Raw genomic sequence first — 20,133 nt, 5'->3', positions numbered from 1 at the left:
ATAAAATGACATGTCTTTTAGTTCTACTGGATCTCTCCTCCACTAGTCCCTCCCTAACATTTTAGTCTAGTTTAAATTTGTTGGCGAAATTGTCAAAATATTTACAATTACGTTTGTGTCATCATAACTTAGTTTTTATTAAGTGTTTATTTTATTTTCATCAGTAGTCGAAAAGGTAGTCGAACATTTTTCATCATAGTTTTATAGTTGACGAAATTAACACTGTGTACAGGGCCACCCTGCAGACTCCTATTCCCCATTCAGGATTTACAACCTCTAGTAGTCGCCTCCTTGTTCTTATCATCACAGGAAAATACTAAACAGGGCTTACTGAGCCAAGTAGCATGGGGGGGAAACGCACACTTGAGATAGTGCCGTATTTTTCGGTCTGTTTCGAAGAGTAGAAACGTGGCTCAGCAAGTGCTCATTTTGATTTACAAGCCTGTTCCATATCTTTCCTCCTCCTTCTCTCTCTCTCTCTCCCTCTCTCTCTCTGCTCGGGCAAAGCTCCAGTCCATACCCATACATCCCAGGTCTGAACCTGAGAGCTTTCTCCTTCTCTCTCTCTCCCTCTCTCTCTCAGCAGCTGTCGTTATCAGTAAATGTCACGTACGGCTGCCAAGTCACGCCAAATAGACCCTGTCCACCAAAGCGGCTCTCCTATTTCACTCGCTCTCTTTGGGGATAACAAAAACACAGAGTTCTGCACATTGGACTTTGCAGGTGGAAAATAAAAAAGGATAATTGCTATAGGAAGGATGAAATACAAACATGAACATAATAACATCAACTTCATTGTCCACATACGTATGTAGAGATTTACGTTTGTACCAGAGTACCAAACGTCTTGAAACTACATACCAATGCCAGTGAGTTGATATACGGTATGAAACATATCACAATTTGTGTGTAGAAGAGAAAAGATTTAAATCATACTGATAATTTTGTAATTGTGGCAGTGGCTGTAAAATGTATGTATTTAACTAATGCCCCTCAAACGGGACCAGTGTTGTAAAACAACACACAGCCAAATCCTCCTGTGTTAATGTAACTCTGTCAGTGTAAGAAGTGACCTCTAAGGGGAGCCGGGAGTCCACCCTGACCCCCGGGCTCCACACAGCAGCACTAAACCGACTGACCGAGTTGTAAAGGTCGGCAAATAAGAGGACCCTAATGTAGCTATAGGCCGTGTCTGTGCCTCTGTCTAGTTCTTTAACTAGAACTTTAACAGCCAGGTTCAGAACAGCTCAGGGCCAGCCAATCACATGCCAGCAGCAAGACCAAACGAAAGAGGAAGTGGATGAATAGCAGCAGGCACAGAAGTAGAGAGGAACCTGAAGAGTAATTACAGGGCAGAAGTCTGTAGAGGCTCTGAGAGAGGGAGGGACCCAGAAGAAAAACACACACATGCATGCACACACGCGCGCGCGCGCAGAAGGAGCAGTGACGGCCAGCACTGCAGAAACAAAAGGCTCTCAACTAATGGAGGGAAAGATGACACAATGATGTCATTTTCTGGGGATTCGGTTCAAGCAAGAAGCATATTTCATCAATTGAAATATAAACACTGCGATTCCCCAATGGAAATTGGGAGGAAAGCTAAGATTAGATCAAAGACCATAAGTAATAGAATTTCCAGCAGTACTGTACACTGTAACCGCTGCAATTCCATGTTTCTGGTTTAGTTTAGTGCTCTATTTCCAGAACAAAAATAGACCTAGATGTGAAACACACTTTTAATGAAAAGTATCAACAGAATGCTGCCAGTAACTCAATTGTTGTAGGGGCAGCTTAGTTATGCTTAAAATATTGTGTAATTGTTGTGTTTTGTGTGTGTGTGTGTGTGTGTGTGTGTGTGTGTGTGTGTGTGTGTGTGTGTGTGTGTGTGTGTGTGTGGAGGGGGGGGAGGGCACATATGCGTGCACTCAGCTGGGAACTCTGGCTTTGTTCTAGGTTAGCAATTTTTTTTTTTGGTCAGGGGGTGTATCTCTCTGTGACAAGCTGCTTGGCCCTGGTCGATCTCTGTTAAACTCTGGAGTGTCCCAGTGGAACTGGAGCCACTCTGGCTGGCTGCTTATAGCACTACTTGGTTACAGATTAACAGCCTCCACTGAGGGGGGCAGACAAAACAAAAATTGGTCACACGGTAGGGTAGAGAAAGCCATGTATGGTTTAACTCATGGTTCTATTTCTTACACCAAATATTGTGTGCATATACTGCCAGTTGGCCAAGGAAGTAAATACCCAAATATGTTGATTTGTTTATTCATATTTAGCGAATTCATATTTTGCAAAATATGGGCATCATCAATATGATGACCTCATCTTGTTTTCATTTTGCATAAAGAAAACTTTACTATTTTGAATACTACAACACTACATGACCCATGAATGTTCAAACGAGCTTAATTATGTGTTATTTGTGATGCAACGTATGCAATTCAAAGATACAATCATAAATACACATTTTAGTCCTTTATTTTAATCCACAAATTACAATACATTTGACAGGGAAACAAATATAACGGGGTTGACAGTTCATTCAAGTGCCTATAACAGCCAAAACAGAGCTGAATTTGGCAAGTTGTTTGGCTTTGCTCTTTGTCATGCCAGCTATTGTTAGGCCACTCAGGTTAGTTTATGAACATGGCCCAGACTTCCGAATATATCACACGCACGCACGCACGCACGCGCACACACACACACACACAAATCTAAATATTGAATCAAGCAACTTAAAAACTGGGGTTTACACAAAAGGAAGTAGAACGTTTCACCAGAAGTGTTAAATGCATCATAAATAATATATATATATATATATGCGTTACAGTAAAATCAAGGTGGGTGCCCATTTGCTGCTGTACATGCATGCACTTGCCAGGCTGCCAGCAGCTAAAGGCCTTTGACCAGGAGGCTCCAGGAGACCTGCCATACTGTATATAATGCTATAGAACTGCTGACTATTTGAACCTATGCTGTCTTTCTGCACAACATTGAAAAGACAGCCTAGCCCTAATTCTAAGTCAACCGAAAAAAAGCCTCAATGTAAAATGTATACGAGTAATTTGAACAATCAACAGTCCACCATTCATTATAAGACTTTTAGGCGTTGCCCAAATTGCCGGAAAAAATACTTTCAAAACACAGATCATATAGCTGGCTTCTGGCAATTTCACACGTGCACACGACACCTTTCAAATCCCTCTACACAAGACCCACCCATTGTTTTCTGTGCTCCTACTATACTTCATCCACCTGCCATCAAGGCAGCTGGCTGCCAAAGGCTGTGCTGGATCTGTTGACAATGAGAGCAGCTCTCTCAGGCAGCCCCGGCTAGCAGCTTGGCTTGTTAGCTCTCAAACCCCAGGCTTGTGGATGGCTGCTGTGGGTCTTGGAGGGGTGACTGACATAGGAGGGACAATTGTTATGCCAGCTAGCCAGTCAACCAGCCAAGTACATACACCAGGACATCAGTCATCCAGCAAGCCACATAGTGTGCGAGTTGCGTGAATCTATTTTGTGTCCGAGCATAGACATGGTAGTGCCCCGCCTGCCTCTGATTGGCCTACCGACACTTCCCGTCTTGACTGTCCTCCGAGACGTGACGTTACTCCGTGGTGAGAAATAATAGAGAATGACAGCTTGGCAGGCTAGAATAGGCAAACTAGTATTGTTTGCATTGATTGAATAATTGATTGAACACGTACGGTCGTACGTTCTAAATAAAGTGTTAGTGTTGATTATCTTGTATTAATCTAATTATAGTAAACTAATACTATTATACTAAAAAGGATAAAGATGAAGGGAAAAGAGACCTTTTTACAGTACAATAATGTTTCAAGTTTACACATAAATAAATGACACAATAATGAACACAAACACTTTATTTAGAACACGCCCAAATCAAATCATATTACGGCGTACATGTTCAATCAATTATTCCATCAAAGCAAACGGCATAAACAATATTAGTTTGGCTCTTCTACAAAAATAAAAGTTACAATTTACCGTTCTCTTGTATCATGCCTACCGTATTATTTCCCACCACGGAGTAACCTCACATCAGTCTATCCAGCATAGCTATATCCACCTCGGAGGACAGTCAAGACGGGCAGTGTCGGCAGGCCAATCAGAGGCAGGTGGGGCGTTACCGTGTCTATGCTCGGACGTAAAATAGATTCACACGTGTGAGTTAGCTAGCTAGTCTGCCTCAGTGACTAAAACAGAAGTATAGCGCATTCCATGCTTGAGGCGGAAATAAATGTAAAATATCAGAGGTTGCATGAACCACCTTTAGTTTGACTGGACATGATGCCACTGCTGCCAGACCCGAGTCTAGGTCCGCTTTGCCCCACATTATCCTGTGTTTATTGTCCTGGTGAGCGCCGTTGACTTGTGCTGCAAAAGAGTGCTATCTTCTTAGAGTTCTTTTCTTTGTCATATTGCTTTTATTCCTGTCCTAAATGGGCAGTCTATGAAAAGGGTTGTTGAGGAAATGGGGAAACACGTTTATAAGAAATCTCAGCGTTTAGCTGAATTTAATAGAAGCCATCCTTTTCCTTAGCATACGGCTGAGGTCTGTAGGTACATGACAAACTGAGTGAACTCTAAATCTCAGAGATGAATGAAGTTTTCATCTAGTATTCCTGTCGGTCAGGCACAGCAGGTGTCCTATTTAAATTCCCTCACAGCAAACCAGCCGCAGTCTCCTGCCTACAGTACCCTGACAGATGGAATACGTTTTAATATGTGCAGAGTAATCTGTTACATATTAGGTGACATTATACTTATACTAACTAATCCCAACTATATATGAATCAATTAACTATAGCACTATGGAATGTTACACATTGATGAGCTCACTGCTCCAAACTTCTATTGTAAGCAATAGCTGCTACTACTATACATGTTGCATGGTCTCCATCTTGTGGTGAAATCCCCCTGCTTTACTACTTGGAATATGATACTTTTCAGGTGGCTCAGAGTGGATAAAAATTTATATTCAATGTTCATGGTTGTATAATGGTGGGTGGAAGGTTTGTGATCATATGATCATCGATAACCAACAGTCAGACTACATACAAACGTATATTTACTTCCACTTTGTTCCCAGACATTTCGGTTTGTATAGATGCAGTATGTATGACAATGCCTGATCACAACCAAGCTGTAATGGCTTCCAGATGTGATAATCAGGCTCAATGACGGAGCAATATTGTGCCAAATGAAACATACCATGTGGCCTGTTATTTATTCGTCCCCCACCCCCACCTCGGCAGCAATGCCTATAGTGATCCTATAGTGTGTTCACACACTAACAGGAGAAAGCTTTCGTGGGATTTTAAAGCTGGATCCAATTATGTTTTCAAAGTTTCGGTGCCATGTTTTTCTTATCTGGCCATAGTGGCTTGGCGTCTGTGTCCTATAGCCTCTCCCAGAGCTCTGTGTATAAAAAGGACATGAATTCCTTGTTTCAAGTAGTTTTTTGAGACTTAAAAACTTTAATCCTAGCATCCCTATTCTCAGGGAATTATTTTCGCCAATGATATTTAGTTTAGCCCATGGGAATACGGTCAATTAGTATAGGGCTCATGGGAATATGGCCAACCAGGTATAGGGTTTAAGTGGTTAGTGCATTCATTTAAATTTAGTTCAATATTCAGAATGATGCAGATACTCCATCATTAGCATTTCTGAGAGCATAAAAGAAGGTGGATATTTATTGGACTGAGCAGAGCCTAGACCAACTTTAATGAAAAGGCTCCTTTCATTGCCAAAAATACTGTGGTGGGGCATTTTCCAAAAGCACACCCCAACGGCCATGCCTTTATATGAAGAGTTGAAATGTGCACATGAATCATCACTGGAAAAGAATTTGACTCATGACATCATGTCACCTCAGATGTCTGCTATAACCTCAGCCAGGTGCTTCCTCTTACCCTGTAACTAAACTAAAAAGAATAGACCTTCTCTCAAACTCTTTTGTACTCTATTGTAGAGCTAGCATGTGCAAGACTTTCAATCAGTTGTGGTTAGGGAAGGGTACTGAGAATCAATGCTCTTTTGAAACCGGTATACATGATTGGTCAGAACTAAAATAACAATAGGCTTCTTGACAAAGGGGGCTGCTATCTGTATTTTGCCATTAGGCACTATTTATCGTAATAGACATATTCCTACCTGGACCCTATATTACAGCACACAACCTTTCTGTTTCCTGTTTACATTCCATGCAAGTATGGCAGACAGGTCGAAGCACTCGAAAGTGTGAGCTAGGGGGGGGGGGGGGGGCAATACCAGCACCGTAATGAAACGCACAACCACAAACAACATGGCATACATTTGAAGCAGTGAGGTGTATTCGGCTGTTTCACCAAAGTGGCCTCATAGGATGAAGTGATTCAGATTCTGAAAAAGAACCTTTACTAGTCAGTACACTAGGGCTAGGCAACACTAAATATCTGATTAGCCACATCTATTCTATCTAGCCACATCTATAAATGACTGGATAGTAGTGGATGCAGTAGCCAGTTCTAGACCAGATATGAACACTGAAAAGTAAACAGACCAGCCTTTCCACAAGCTGGTCATAGAATGCCTATGAAACTTAAGACGACCTGACCGACACCGGTAGTCCTACTGATGAGTGTGTTGCCAAGTCCGCTTATTTCCAGTCAAACTTGAATAGTTTTTTTCTTCACAGTTGCTTGACTCGTTTTTGGAGGTTGGTTAGCTTTTTTCTGTCACGACAGTTGGCAACACCCCCCTTATCCGTGGGCCCCCACGCAGTCTGTCGTGGACCCCCGCGCCGACCTCCACGGACCTCTGCTGGGACCCCCGCGCCGACCTCCACAGGGGGGGGTTTATTGTTAGAAAAGGATCCTTTGGTTCCATTCGTAGTAGGCTAAGGCTACACTAGAGTCACCTGGACACATCCTGTTGTTGTTTCCACACACATTAAATACAGATAAGACACAGATATTTACATTTCATAGCACAATTCTGGAGATATACGGCAGCAGCTGGTTATTAATTAATAGTGTATGAATTATTGTTTCCTAATACTGTACATAGTCTGGAATATGCCCTAGTTGCTCAAGCAGTACACTGTGCTGACTGTAGTCAAGGTGTCCTGGGTTTCAGTTATCAAATTGTTGCTGTCGGGGCAGAAACTAAGTCTGTCTGTGGGTTTTAAAAGTATTAAATCAATGAAACGTGTAACAAGACCGTGGTCCGTGACTAAATAATAACAACATTGGATCCATTGGAACACAGGTTCTTCTTTTTTTTTTTTCATTTCTAGAAACGTAACAGTTTTAGACATACAAGGTTTTGACCCAGCAGCTGAGCTACCCTCAAATATATATTTTTAAAAAATACCCAGAATGTTCCAAGGGCTTTCCTACTCCTTGAGTATCTGCAGAGGAGCTGCTCATAACTATGATGGATTAGATTGCGGCTCTACTCGGGGCTCCATGCACTGTAATTGTTTTGCAGATGCTGCGGATGTGACATGCATTAATAATTGAGGGTGGCAACCAGAAATCAATGTCATCACTGGAATCCATATTTGCTACAGGCAGGAGCGGGGACGAAGAAAGAAAGACAGAAATACGTAAGGAAAGAAAGAAAGAAAGAAAGAAAGAAAGAACCGTGAATTGAGAGCTTGCACAGTGTGCTCTTTTTTAGAGGTTATTTTGTGTAGCACAAAATGATGAAAGGTCTATAGCGAGCTTACCGAACACTAGCAGATTTGCCCTGGTTTTGCTTACAACCAACCTAAGGTAGTGTGGCATTTAACTAAACCTATTTTCGCCATGCAATATGCCTTATCCCTAAACTTCTTTTTTTATTTTTTATTGTTCAACTACCCAATCTACAACGACACGTTGTGAGCTTGTAGATTGGCTATTTGAACTATAAAAAATAAAAATAAAAATCTAAATAGTAAAAAAGGCAAAGTACAGTCCCAAACACAGCTGCCTTGGGTGCGTTATGTATGTTTTGGATATGCTGAGCATGCAGAGAATGCTGCATCTACCCCCCCCCCCCCCCCCCCCCCCACCCCCTCCTCCATTCACACCATGATTCCAGGTCTATTATTCTAGTCTTCAATTTAGAGGCTGGTTCTAATTACTTAGAGGGACGGAGAAAAAAGGTAAACTACTGCATGATGTGCATCATGTGCATAACTTAGTCATGTTTTGTCTGCCCCAAGACATTTTGTCTGACGAGTCAATAATAATGCTAAATTCAGCACCAAACTGGTCTGGATAAGAAGACTTTGACAGGAGTTTGCTTTTCAAAAGGGCATGATCAGAGCACGAGAGATGGAATATAATGTGTTTTGGGAATGGTGGACAGCCTATATAACTTTCTACGTCTGACAGAAGAGTATATGATGAATTTCAAAACAACACACTCCCAGGCCTAGATTTCCCACAGGGGCCATACATACCAAGATATATTATGTGCTTTAGAGAAGTCAAGTCCTTTAATGTGTTTAGCAAGCTACTGAAAATGTTCTGTTGTTCTGTTTTATGCAGTGGTATGCTGGGGAGTATAGGCATTCTATATATAATAATGTATTAAACAAAACAATTAAGTTTCTGTTGCAATTTGATTGAGGTTAACCCCTATAGTGCCTATACTGGTGGGGGCATTAAGGCCTGGGAGCTGAACAAGCTGAACAAGATCACAAAGAAGGCCAGTTCTGTTGTGGGCCTCAGAATGGAGGGGCTGCAGTCAGTCGCAGAGTGGAGAATTAGGGACAAACTGATCTCCATACTGGCTAACCCCTCCCATCCACTCTATGGTGACTTGCAGGACAGAGTCGAGAACCTTTAGTCATACTCACTTTCCCTCCGAAAATGAACACAGAGCGGAATAGAACTACCGGTATACAACTATATAGACTATACAACACATAAGAACTTTCTCCCCCTCTGTCCGATGTGTTTTCTTTTCTGTCTGTCTGTCTGTTTGATTACTGTTTGTTTATTTTTACATTATGCTGCTGTAACGTATACATTTCCCTGCTGGGATAATGAAGTACATCTCATCTCTCATCTCATCTCTATTGTAAATCCATGCTGTCCTGGATTAACCTCTCAACTCTGCTCTTATCTCCTCTCTCACTCCGATGGCCACCCACACTGTTAAGGTTGGGGTGAATCTAATTTTGTGACGGGTCCATGTTGCCATCTGATATTCACATGGGGTCAAGTGTAAACACATTTGCTCTACTGACCCTTCCCTTGTTGCCTCTATGCCCGTAGCGATGAGTGCACCACTTGGCCGAGTTACTACTTCCCACCGGTGGGAATTTTGTGTAATGTAGAGTTACTACGGCGTTTGTAAATGTTATGTTTTGAGTACGGCTAGGGTATGTGGAGTATTCCACTTTGTGAGCAAGTTTATTTTATGTTTTTATCTTCTACTTTAGTTTTAATCCACAGACTATTTATCTTCATCCAACATTACCGGTATATCACAATCATTAGATGTTATCTAATTCATTATCTTGATAGTAAGCAAGCATTCGTTATCTTGATAGTAACCAAGCATCTCTCTTGCTCTTTCTTTCTGTATCTGCAGGACGCACAGAGGGCAGCCCTGTGGATGGACTCAGAACAGGCCAGATGGAAACAGAAACGGCCAGCCATGAGACAGAAGAAAGTCTGCTATTAGCACAATTCAGCACAGCTCACACCCCGACAAACAACCTGATCACCGCCACTGCTACCAAACTTCATAATGGAAGCCAGTCTCCCATTTTGCAGATCAATGGCGATGCAAACTGGAACCATTACATTAAGCCAGGCATGGGGATCAACCCCATGAAGCGGCTGAGGGAAAACTGCAGCAGCAGCCCTGCCCCGGCAGAAGGGCTGTTCGATCAAGGGCCCTTTGTGATGAACGGGGAGCTGAAGCACACGCTTGGCAACCACCAGTCCCTGCTAGTGCACCAGTCCAAGAAACTCAGAGTGGACTCTGAAATAAAAGGAGCAGACGAGGAAATGAGCTCCAGTCTGATGGACGATTTCCCAGAGCTGACAAAGCCGACGGATTTTGACTGCAACACCCTGTCGAAGGAAACCAAAATTGATAAGAGGAATTGTAATTTCCCAAACGGGGATATTTTCTCTCTTTCTAGGAATAAGCAATGTTCAATTCCCAATGGTGATGTGGCATCGCCCACTTCGCTGGAGGACTCTCCAGGTGATCTTTTGGAGAAAACTCTGTCTCAGTATTACCCTGAGCATGTTTCCATTGCACAGCAAATGTCTGGGCCACAGGACGATACTGTCAACAATTCGCTGGCCAGTGAGCTTCCAGGTCAAGGTGCTCAACCTGACCCACTCACCTCAGGTTTTTCCCCTTCTGCTTCAGTGCCTGCCTCAAAGCAACAGCAGCCTGGGGCGGCACAAAATGATCATGGCAGAAATGGTTACAACTCTAACCCCTACATGGTGAATGGATACTCAAACATTTACAGAGCAGATCACCGTCAGCATCAACAGCAGCAACATTACTCCGGCGAGTGTAAAGAATCCTTGAATCAGGTGGGCCACACAACTGGCATAGCTTCACCTACTGTCAACAGCTCACAGCAACAACATCATAATGGCTCTCAGTGTTATCCAGAGGACCCACACTCCCAAGGTGTGTATAGGAAGCCGAGCCAAGAGTATAGTCAGAGCTCCTTCCTTGAAACTAACACTACTCATCTCCAGACAGAGGATGAAGATGGGTTTGGACCCTTTCCCAATCCTGGGTTACAGAGGATGGGTCAAAATAAGGAGTGTGCGTCCGAGTCTCAACATCCGCTCCAAGGCTCCAACAGGAGTCTTCAGTATAGGATCCAACCGCCACAACCACAGCAACATGCTGATAACTTGTGTAGAACTGATGGTATGACAACGTCCATGGCCCCAAACTCTCATAACCAACCTGATATAGCCAGCCCTCAACAGACACTGCACCATGCTGGCCAAGAGAATGGGATGGGCAGCCTTCCTCAGCAACAATCTAATTTATCTGGCCCGGCCCCTGCACGACAGAGGGCCTGGATCGACTTGAATGCCTCCCTGCCCCAGCAGCACTGTTCTGGCGCTGCCACACTGCCCCAGACACAACAGCAGGACATGTGGAGAAGTTTGCCTCCCAGGTCGCAAACCGAGCAGCAACAGACAACGAGCACCCATGCTCACGGCCAGCTGCGGGAGCCGGGGCCAGTGCAGAGGTTTCAGGCACAGGGAGGATTCACAGACAACATCCCAGGGTCTAACAGCTTCCAGCAGCAACAACAACAACAACACCAACAGCAAGACTGCCTGCCAGGCCAACCGCCGTCTGCTCCAGTCCAGCACAACACTGCCCCTGAGTGGCAGCAGTCAAGCTCTAAAGCCACTCCGATACAACAGCCTCAAGACCATCCACAGCAATGTAGCCTATCTCAACAGCAGCAGCAACAGGTGGACAGCCGCTACCGCAGCCACATGCAGCCAGAGCACTTATGTGATGATGACGATCCTGACCTGCAGGAAATCCTTTCCCCTGGATTTTTACCTCAGCAGCAACAACAGCACTGTCAACAGCAACAACACAACAATCAACAGCAGCAACGTCCACTTTCCCACCCACCTCAGTTTGAAGGTCAGCAGCTTTCATCTCCCACTTACAGACCTCACAGTCAACCTCCACCAGGTCAGCATCAGCAGCTTCAGCCAAGCAACCAACCTCCGAGGAATAATCCCACCCAGTCCGACAACATCCAGCAGCCCCAACAGGGTGACCACCCGACATTCAGCTACGGCAAGACAATGGAGATGCAACACCAACATCAGCAGCAGCAAAGGCAGTACGCTCCCAACTCAGGCAGCGGTAACCTCAAGCAATACCCACCACAGCAGCCTACAACTCCCAGCCACCAGCCCAACCACATGGATTTCCCCCAGACCCCCAAACAAGCGCAACCTCATTTACCACAGGGGGCTTTCAGCCAGCAGGTGCCAGCACAGATGTATCCTAAAGCTGAACCACAGGAGTCGTGTCAGGAGTCGTGTCCTCAGCATTTCCAGAGGGGACCCCCGTTACCTCTAGGACCTGGTCCCCACACAGACTTTCAGAAGCATGCAGCACTACGGATGCACCTGCTGCAGCGCCAGGAGCGCCAGGGCCCTCCTCATCCACCCCAGAGCCCGGGTGAATTCAAACTGAGGGCTGTGAAAATAGAAAACGGAGCCCAGTTTGAAGCACCAGGGTTGCAGCAACAGGAGCAGCCATTGTTACAGCAGCGAGAGATGGGCATGGGTGGTATGTACATCAAGCAAGAACATCAGCAATCAATGTGCGAGCAAAGCAACAGGCAAAGGAGCATCCTGGCCAGTTTGGAACAAAGCCTGACACAGTATCATCTTTCGCCTGTGTTCGAAAATAAGTCCCTTGTCATCAATTCATTAAATAATAAGGTCAAGGTGGAGTCGTCTGGGGCTATCACGGTACTCTCGACCAATGCTGACCTGAGTGGCCTGGGTGGAGGGGATCCATTTGGGGCTGCTACCTCTATACCACTGAGAAGACCACCTGAATTCACTCCAAAGAAGGAGCCCCTGCTCCAGAGCTTCCTGGACTCTCCTATGAAACTATTGGACACCCCCATCAGGAACTTGCTGGACACTCCTATTAAACAGCAGTACGACATTGCATCCTGCCACTGTGTTGGTGAGTCTGATTTAACAATGTCCCAGTCTAAATGTTTATGCATACAATATTCAATAATATTCAGAAAGAATCACACCTGTGTGAACTGTGAAGTGAGGGGTGCTCTTATCCTCGTACATCATCATACATCATCTCATTCGAGCCAATCAAAATTGACGTCCTCACCTTCGTCATCAATGTTTGTGTTACGCAATATTTGTGTTTACACAAACACTCAAAATTGTCCATTCATTGTCAATGGCATTTAATGTTTGTGTTAGTACAAGATTTGGGTTACACACACACACACCAAAAGCTGGAGATAGGAGGGGCTATCGCCCCTCAAAAAATAAAAGTGAAATCACTGAGAACGACAGGGCCCCATCCTGCTCTCCCCTGGCAGTATTTGATGTCAATTACAAGATGACAAACATGGATTTTGATTTTGTGCATCTATAACAAAGAGACAAAAAATACAGAGAAACCCCTGAAATGATTAAAACAGGCAGCAGAAATGTGCAGATCAGTTGCAAATACAGTTACATTTTCATTGTGTCATACGTACAGATGGCTACAGAATGCCACTGACCTGCTCTTCTGTTGTTCCATTGTGGTATTCAGAATCAATCAGCGAGAAGGATGAGGGCCCATATTACACCCACCTGGGAGCAGCACCCAATGTTGCTGGTATACGTGAAAAGCTTGAGAAAAGGTAAGCCAAATGTGGGGATTTTCTTCACAATAAAACGTTTAGAGTTAATGTGGTATTGGTTATACTTATATGTCATTTGCTGACTTTGTTCTTTCTGTCATTCTGCATTTAAAGATCTGGCCTAACCGGCAATGCCATCAGGATTGAGAAAATTGTCTATACTGGGAAAGAAGGAAAAAGTACACAGGGCTGCCCAATAGCCAAATGGGTGAGTAAGGTCATGTTTTTGTATTTTAGGCTTGAGGAAGAATGGCCAAAGAGATGTTTTCCTTTATATACCATTTATTTACCTGTGTTGTATTTGTATAGTATGTGTAGTGTGTTTTTTATCCATCTCTGCTTTTGTCTTGTCTTGTGCATTACGGTATGTCACTTTAATTAATGTGTTCAATTTATTCAAATCTAGTACAACAATAACGTGACCTGTTGGTCTATAAACCCAGGGCCAGCCAGACTATCGCTTCCACAATCTCTGAATGCTACAGAGAGTAGCATTATGCCTGGTAAAAGCTAAGAACAGGAAGCCGTCAGCTGCTCTTTAGACCGGAATGATGAACACAGTGTTGTTAACGTTCAATGGATTTTAAAATATATTTAAAATATTTATTTGAATTTCCATTTCTTCTAATAAGCTAGGCTAGTACTAGGCAGATAGGCTGTGACTAATTTAGTTTCCACAGTAGGCTTATGTATTTAGGCCTATATGACTGCACAGCCTAAATATAAGTGTGAAAGTGCCGTGGATGCATAATTTTCTACTCATTTTCAGAGGTTATTTCTAAATGGATAGTTCCAATTACTGTAACTGATTGGCTGAGCTGCGTTCAAAGTCATGGTACAATACTACAGTGATTCCCAACCTGTGGGTCAGGGCCCACTGGTGAAAGGTTGCAAGGCAATTGACAAAACACTACGATTTTAATATGAATATATATTTTTTTTAAAACAATTGTGCTTTCACTATGATACTGATAAATAGGATACTACTCAAACCCAGAATGCATGTCCCTTTCACAGACAGAAACAACGGATGTGTTCCAACCCAACAGGTTTTCCTCAGCATTCTAAAAACACACACCTGTGCCAAACAAATTGATTCTGCTAAATGTCACTGCACTACATTGCATGGTGTAGAGTAGACTGTAGAATGATTATTTTGTCATCCATAAATTGTTGCATTTTTGTTGCTGTGCTTATATTTTATGAAACCTTGCCATGTGAGTGTAGTATTAACCATGCAAGGCCATTTGTTTAAAGTGATTTTGAATAACCTTACAATGCCCCGCTGTTCTAAAATCACTGTAAACAATCAACAATGACCCCCTAGGGACATAAAAATATATTATCTATAATATTAATATATTATGTACTGTATAATAGATAATCTATAGTGTCGAATTGCACTGAATGATGTCCAACCCAATGGCATGAGTGTCATTGTGTGCTCACTACATCAGTACATCAGTGTCAATATGTTGAAGTCCTGTACAGCTACTGTACTGTACTGTATGTAAGCCTTGCCGAGCCATGGAGCCAATAGGGCAGGACACTATCTACTGTTTCTGTGGGCAGCTTGATGTACAAGTACACCCCCTGGCCAGGACATGATGCTAGTATGTCGCAGGGACTTACCGAAATCCAACCCTTGATGCTGAGTACCAAGCAGGGATCGAGGCACTGAGTCTTTGGTATGACCCGTCCTTGGATCGACCTCCAACCTTCCAGTCCCAGGGCGGACATTCTAACCACAAAGTCACTGAGCTGGTACTGTACTGTACTTAACTGTAATAAATTAACCTTGAGTACCGCATGTTATCTTGCAGGTAATCCGCCGTTCCAGTGAGGAGGAGAAGTTGCTAGTGCTAGTTAGGGAGCGAGCAGGCCACACCTGTGAGACAGCCAGTATTGTAGTGGTCATCATGGTCTGGGATGGCATCCAACGCAGCCTGGCAGACCGCCTCTACTCTGAACTGAGTGGTACACTAAACAAACATGGTGCCTGCACCCAGAGACGCTGTGCCATCAACGAAGAGTATGTTTAAAACATTTGAATATTCCATATAATTATAAGTCATTGTAATAGTTACAATATTGTTTTCTTGGTTTAATATAGATGAATAAAATAAAAATAGGCCACTGTAAAGTGTTCATGACTGGATGAGTATACTGAAGTCACAGAGCAGTAGCTTGCTAATCAGCTAAGCTGTAAATAATACATCCAGCTCTATGAAAAGGTATTAATTCTATTGACATCCATCCTAAGTTCCCTCAAAGGAGGAAGTAATCTGTTTCTACGCAAATCAAAATCCAATGCTGGAAACGTAATGGTCAGCTAAATCTTAATGCCATTGAACATAAGTCATAGAATAGTAAATTATGTAGAGAAGAGTGTGCCTTGGAGTTGACATAAACACAAATCCAGCCTGGAACAAATGCTACCAGTTGCTTCCCCCTGTGCCTCGCCATAGCAAACCGTCAGTCCACAATGTATACAAAGATAAATGCACTGCCTAATCTCTTTAAGAAAAACAGTAACAACAAATCTAATACCTGCTTGTCCATGTCATTCAGGAGGACATGTGCATGCCAAGGGTTGGATCCTGATGCTTGCGGAGCATCTTTCTCCTTCGGCTGCTCCTGGAGTATGTACTACAATGGTTGCAAGTTTGCCAGGAGCAAAATCCCAAGAAGATTCAAGCTACTTGGGGATGATCCTAAAGAGGTATATCTGTTGCACTGTGTAGTAACATGCTATGGGGCTTTCATATGTATACCTAATATTTGTCCAATAAAGCATACAGCAGCCTGAATATAATGCCATAATGTTGTATGCACATAATTTACAGGAGGAGAGACTGGAGCAGAACCTTCAGAACCTAGCAACCATAATGGGTCCAAAGTATAAACAACTGGCACCTGAAGCTTATTTAAATCAGGTGAGGATACCTGGGTATTCTACTTTGAGAACATACTACTGGTTTCTTCAGTTAACAACTTAACATTACCTTGAATTATACATAGAATGTTATGTTTAAAGGATAACATAACATACAGTATCTGTACCATGTTTTGGCACAACCTTATGTGAACTTAGCAAGTTGGCATTCTTTTTTGTATTATTATGGTGGATACAATATACAAAGGATAGTTAGGATAGGGAGACATGGAACAGGGGTATGGTATTATTAAAGTAGTTAAAAGAAGTTTTTAAAGAACAGTTATTCATTAACCTAAAGCTTGACTCTCATATTCATTAATAATGGAGGGTCGTATGATTCATAAAAGATTATTAACGTTGTTTACCTGATGGTGTTGTTGTTCTGTAGGTGGAGCATGAACACAGGGCACCAGACTGTCGTCTTGGGCTAAAAGATGGTCGTCCCTTCTCTGGGGTCACAGCTTGCCTTGATTTCTGTGCCCACGCTCACAGAGACCTCCACAACATGCAGGGTGGCAGCACTGTGGTAAGGAACAGGCCAACAGGGGCATCATCAGGGCCCCAGGGGATGGCAATTAAACTCAAATTCAGTTATTTTGTGGGTATTTTCTCTACCTCTTAACATTTTTTGCAGTGCATTTTTTGTCATCTATCCATGTAGGCTACATGTGACACTACACAAGTTATAGATCTACAACAAGCTCACGTGTGGCGTCGTGACGCGTTGTGAGCCAGTAGATCCATTGTTTTCAAATAGGGTTTAACCCTGTAAGACCCGGATATATTTATACACTGACACGAAAACGCGTATTCTGGGCGGAGTCACCACCCCCAGGGTAAGTTGTGATTTGCTCTCGTTCACTGCAATGCAATTTGCGGCATTTCCAAAACAATATTGCGCAGAGTAGCGATTATCAAACGTATTTGCAATGCCATACGTTGAAAGATCTGTTGCCCGTGTACAAGGCACGTTAACTCCGCAAGTTAGATATTATCGGCATAGATGTTTGTCCGTATATGATTAAGGATTGGAAAAAGTTGCATTGGCAGCCATAGAAAATTCTGCCCAGGGTAAAAAACCGGATGTGATGTTTTTGGGCGTTCCTGTCTTGTTTCGTGTCAGTGTATACTTGCAAAAAAGAGATTTCAACCTTACTACTACTTTGTACTACTAGGACTTTGCAAAAAAAAATTAACGTTTTATGAAAATGTTATGCACATTTATAATAATTATTCAAATAATAATAATAAATTAATAATTTACATTCGGTGGATATCTTTAAAAATAATACACAACACATGTTCTAGACATTCTAATGATCACACAAATATATGTATTGCATGCATTTGAGTTACTTTTATCAGGGTTAAAGGTTAAAGGTCATAGGTAAGATTTTGAAGTTGTGTAAATCTGTGCCTCTGTGGGGGGTATTTATATGCAGATATCATGACCAATGGCATTGCAAGACTAAACAATGAACATCAATGATGATGTTTAGGTGAAAAAAAGAACAGATTTTTTTAAATAATTAATTCAAATAAAAATGTTACCAAGAAGCATCATTGGGTCTTACAGGGTCTTGCAGCCTTGATATGTTTTAATTTATTAAATATAATATCAAATACAATACACAATATCACACACAAAAACAACCAGGCAGATATATAATTAACTATTTAGGCCTACTCAGATCCATAGAGTAAGACAGAATAGAGTCTATTATGGCTCTTAAAGGTTAGTCCAGGTTCAGTTAGTTCAATTTTTGGACTTAAAGCTGTAGGATGTTTGCCATAAACTTTCTTTCTATATGGCTCTGGCCAGTGTGGGAGGGGACATTGGGAAGGGAAGTGAGGAAGAGAGAATTTCAGAGAAGCCAAAATTCCATTCCAATATATTAAAAATACTTCCAAACTGCAACACTAATTCAACACAGCTACTTAATAAAGGAAAGAAAAAAGAAAAAAAGGGGGAAAATAATAAAGAATTACAATACTTGGCTTTGTTTTTTGGGGGGAATATTATGTGCTATATTGCGCTTATTTTAATTCTTTGACTTTTGTGTATAATTTTATCATGTTCGGAATAAAGTTTTTCATTCATTCAATTCATTCATTTTCAACACTTACCGGTAAGTGTTTTTTAAGCAAGTAAGAGTAAGCCTACTCAGTCTCCAGTAATTTAACTCAAGTAGGCTACACATTTGGCAGAGAAACTCCTTTGTAGAGTAGGCCAGCGATTACAAATTACTTTGACTATAAAGTAGGTCTACTGGGGTTGAGTTGTCCACCACTGATTTGAGAGAGAGAGAAAAACAAGCTAGCTAGGCCAAGTCGGCCGCCGGAAAATGACCTGCATGCTGCATGGGAAATTGGGAACTGTGGTGAAAGAATTAAGAAAGAAAGACGTACATTAACTTGAATTAAGTGCCTTTTGTGAATCTGCAACGTAGGTTACTTACATCGTCAAGAGTCCACTCGTTGTAACTAATAGTAACTGAACTGTCGACCGCCTTGACTGAAGATTGACGCTAAATGTATAATTGCTTTAATGATTTTCAATGGACGAAACAATGGAAGAAAAAGAAAAGTTGTTGGAGTTTTAAAATGGTATGCATTGACTAACCGCGACCCCTCCATGCCAAACAGCGTCACTGCAGATTGAAGTAGTGTATAGTGGAGCTGATGAAAGGGTTTGTTTCGGTCGTCGACAAACTCCCAGGGTCCAAAATCAGAGCCGTCTAAATATTAAGACTCTTTTTTCCCCAGCGTCCATTATACCGTTTAGAGTTTACCCTAATAGAGTAAATATAATATATCGGTGTAGGCCTACTAGTCCAGTCTCCAGCGAATTGCGGCGCGTTACTGCATCGCGCGAGGGTGTCCCATGATCTCCCATCCATCCATGTCCAAAATAACGCAGGGTAGGCTGTCGGCAAGCCAAGCGCAGAGTTGAATCAATCAAGTGACACCGTCGTTTAATTAGGTTCAATTTAGACATCCTACGGCTACAATTATGCCTAATGTCGTCATGATTGCTCCGGTAGAGGGCAAAACATTTTATAGCGGCTATATAGGCTACTTTTACCCTTTCGAACATATGAACACCAAATTATGTAGAGTGACAGTGTGGGTAATGCCGCTACTAATGCGATTTAATAGATCATATTATTGATGTATGTTTTGAGCCGTACCGAGTCTCTCAGAGGCACTTTTTGAGGGGCGCTAGCCCCTGCTATGTCCAGCTTTGAGGTTTTGTGTAGCCTACTGTAAACACAAACATTGTTTTGCTACCACCACCAGGCTATGACTAGTTTTGAGTGTTTGTGTAAACACAAACATTGTGTAAACACAAACATTGAAGACAAAAGTGAGGATGCAAATTGTGATTGGCCGGAAAGAGATGATGTATAAGAGCGCTCCTCACTTCACATGGTTGTGATTTATTTTAAACTATATTGAAACGTTTCCTTTCCCAGTTGAAAACTATGTTTTTGTGACTGTTTAAGGCACAGGAAATGGAATACAATACAGTAAACAATCAAGTCATGACATACAGAATGATGTAAATTGAAATTTATGTTAACATTGAATAAGAACATGAGGTAGCTCTCTTCAGTGCACCATTGAGAACATTGTGCTTAATACTGAGGTTCAATCCCAGTACCCGCTAACGCACATAATGGCAACGTGCATTACACAGATGAAAATAGAATTTCAAGATCACTGCCCCCCCCCCCCCCCCCCCCAACCACTCGGAAAAAACGTGTGATATCACTTA

The 20,133-nt window shown here is 42.4% G+C and overlaps 1 protein-coding gene across 1 annotated transcript in view; it reads left to right on the top strand.

The window, feature by feature from the left end:
• tet2 (tet methylcytosine dioxygenase 2) overlaps positions 1-20,133 on the top strand; it is a 45,981-nt gene that overhangs the window by 20,699 nt on the left and 5,149 nt on the right. Inside the window, exons 2-8 of the mRNA XM_083764246.1 lie at positions 9,598-12,726; positions 13,327-13,417; positions 13,532-13,625; positions 15,241-15,449; positions 15,989-16,139; positions 16,264-16,353; positions 16,744-16,881. Coding sequence (XP_083620372.1) covers positions 9,642-12,726; positions 13,327-13,417; positions 13,532-13,625; positions 15,241-15,449; positions 15,989-16,139; positions 16,264-16,353; positions 16,744-16,881 — 3,858 coding nt within the window. The 5' untranslated portion in view covers positions 9,598-9,641. The remainder of the gene's footprint in view (positions 1-9,597; positions 12,727-13,326; positions 13,418-13,531; positions 13,626-15,240; positions 15,450-15,988; positions 16,140-16,263; positions 16,354-16,743; positions 16,882-20,133) is intronic.

Source organism: Protomyctophum parallelum, assembly GCF_964188405.1.
Source record: "Protomyctophum parallelum genome assembly, chromosome: 5".
NCBI classification, from domain to species: Eukaryota; Metazoa; Chordata; class Actinopteri; order Myctophiformes; family Myctophidae; genus Protomyctophum; species Protomyctophum parallelum.
The sequence above is the reverse complement of the archived record's forward strand: the minus strand, read 5'-3'. Positions and strand labels throughout refer to the sequence as shown.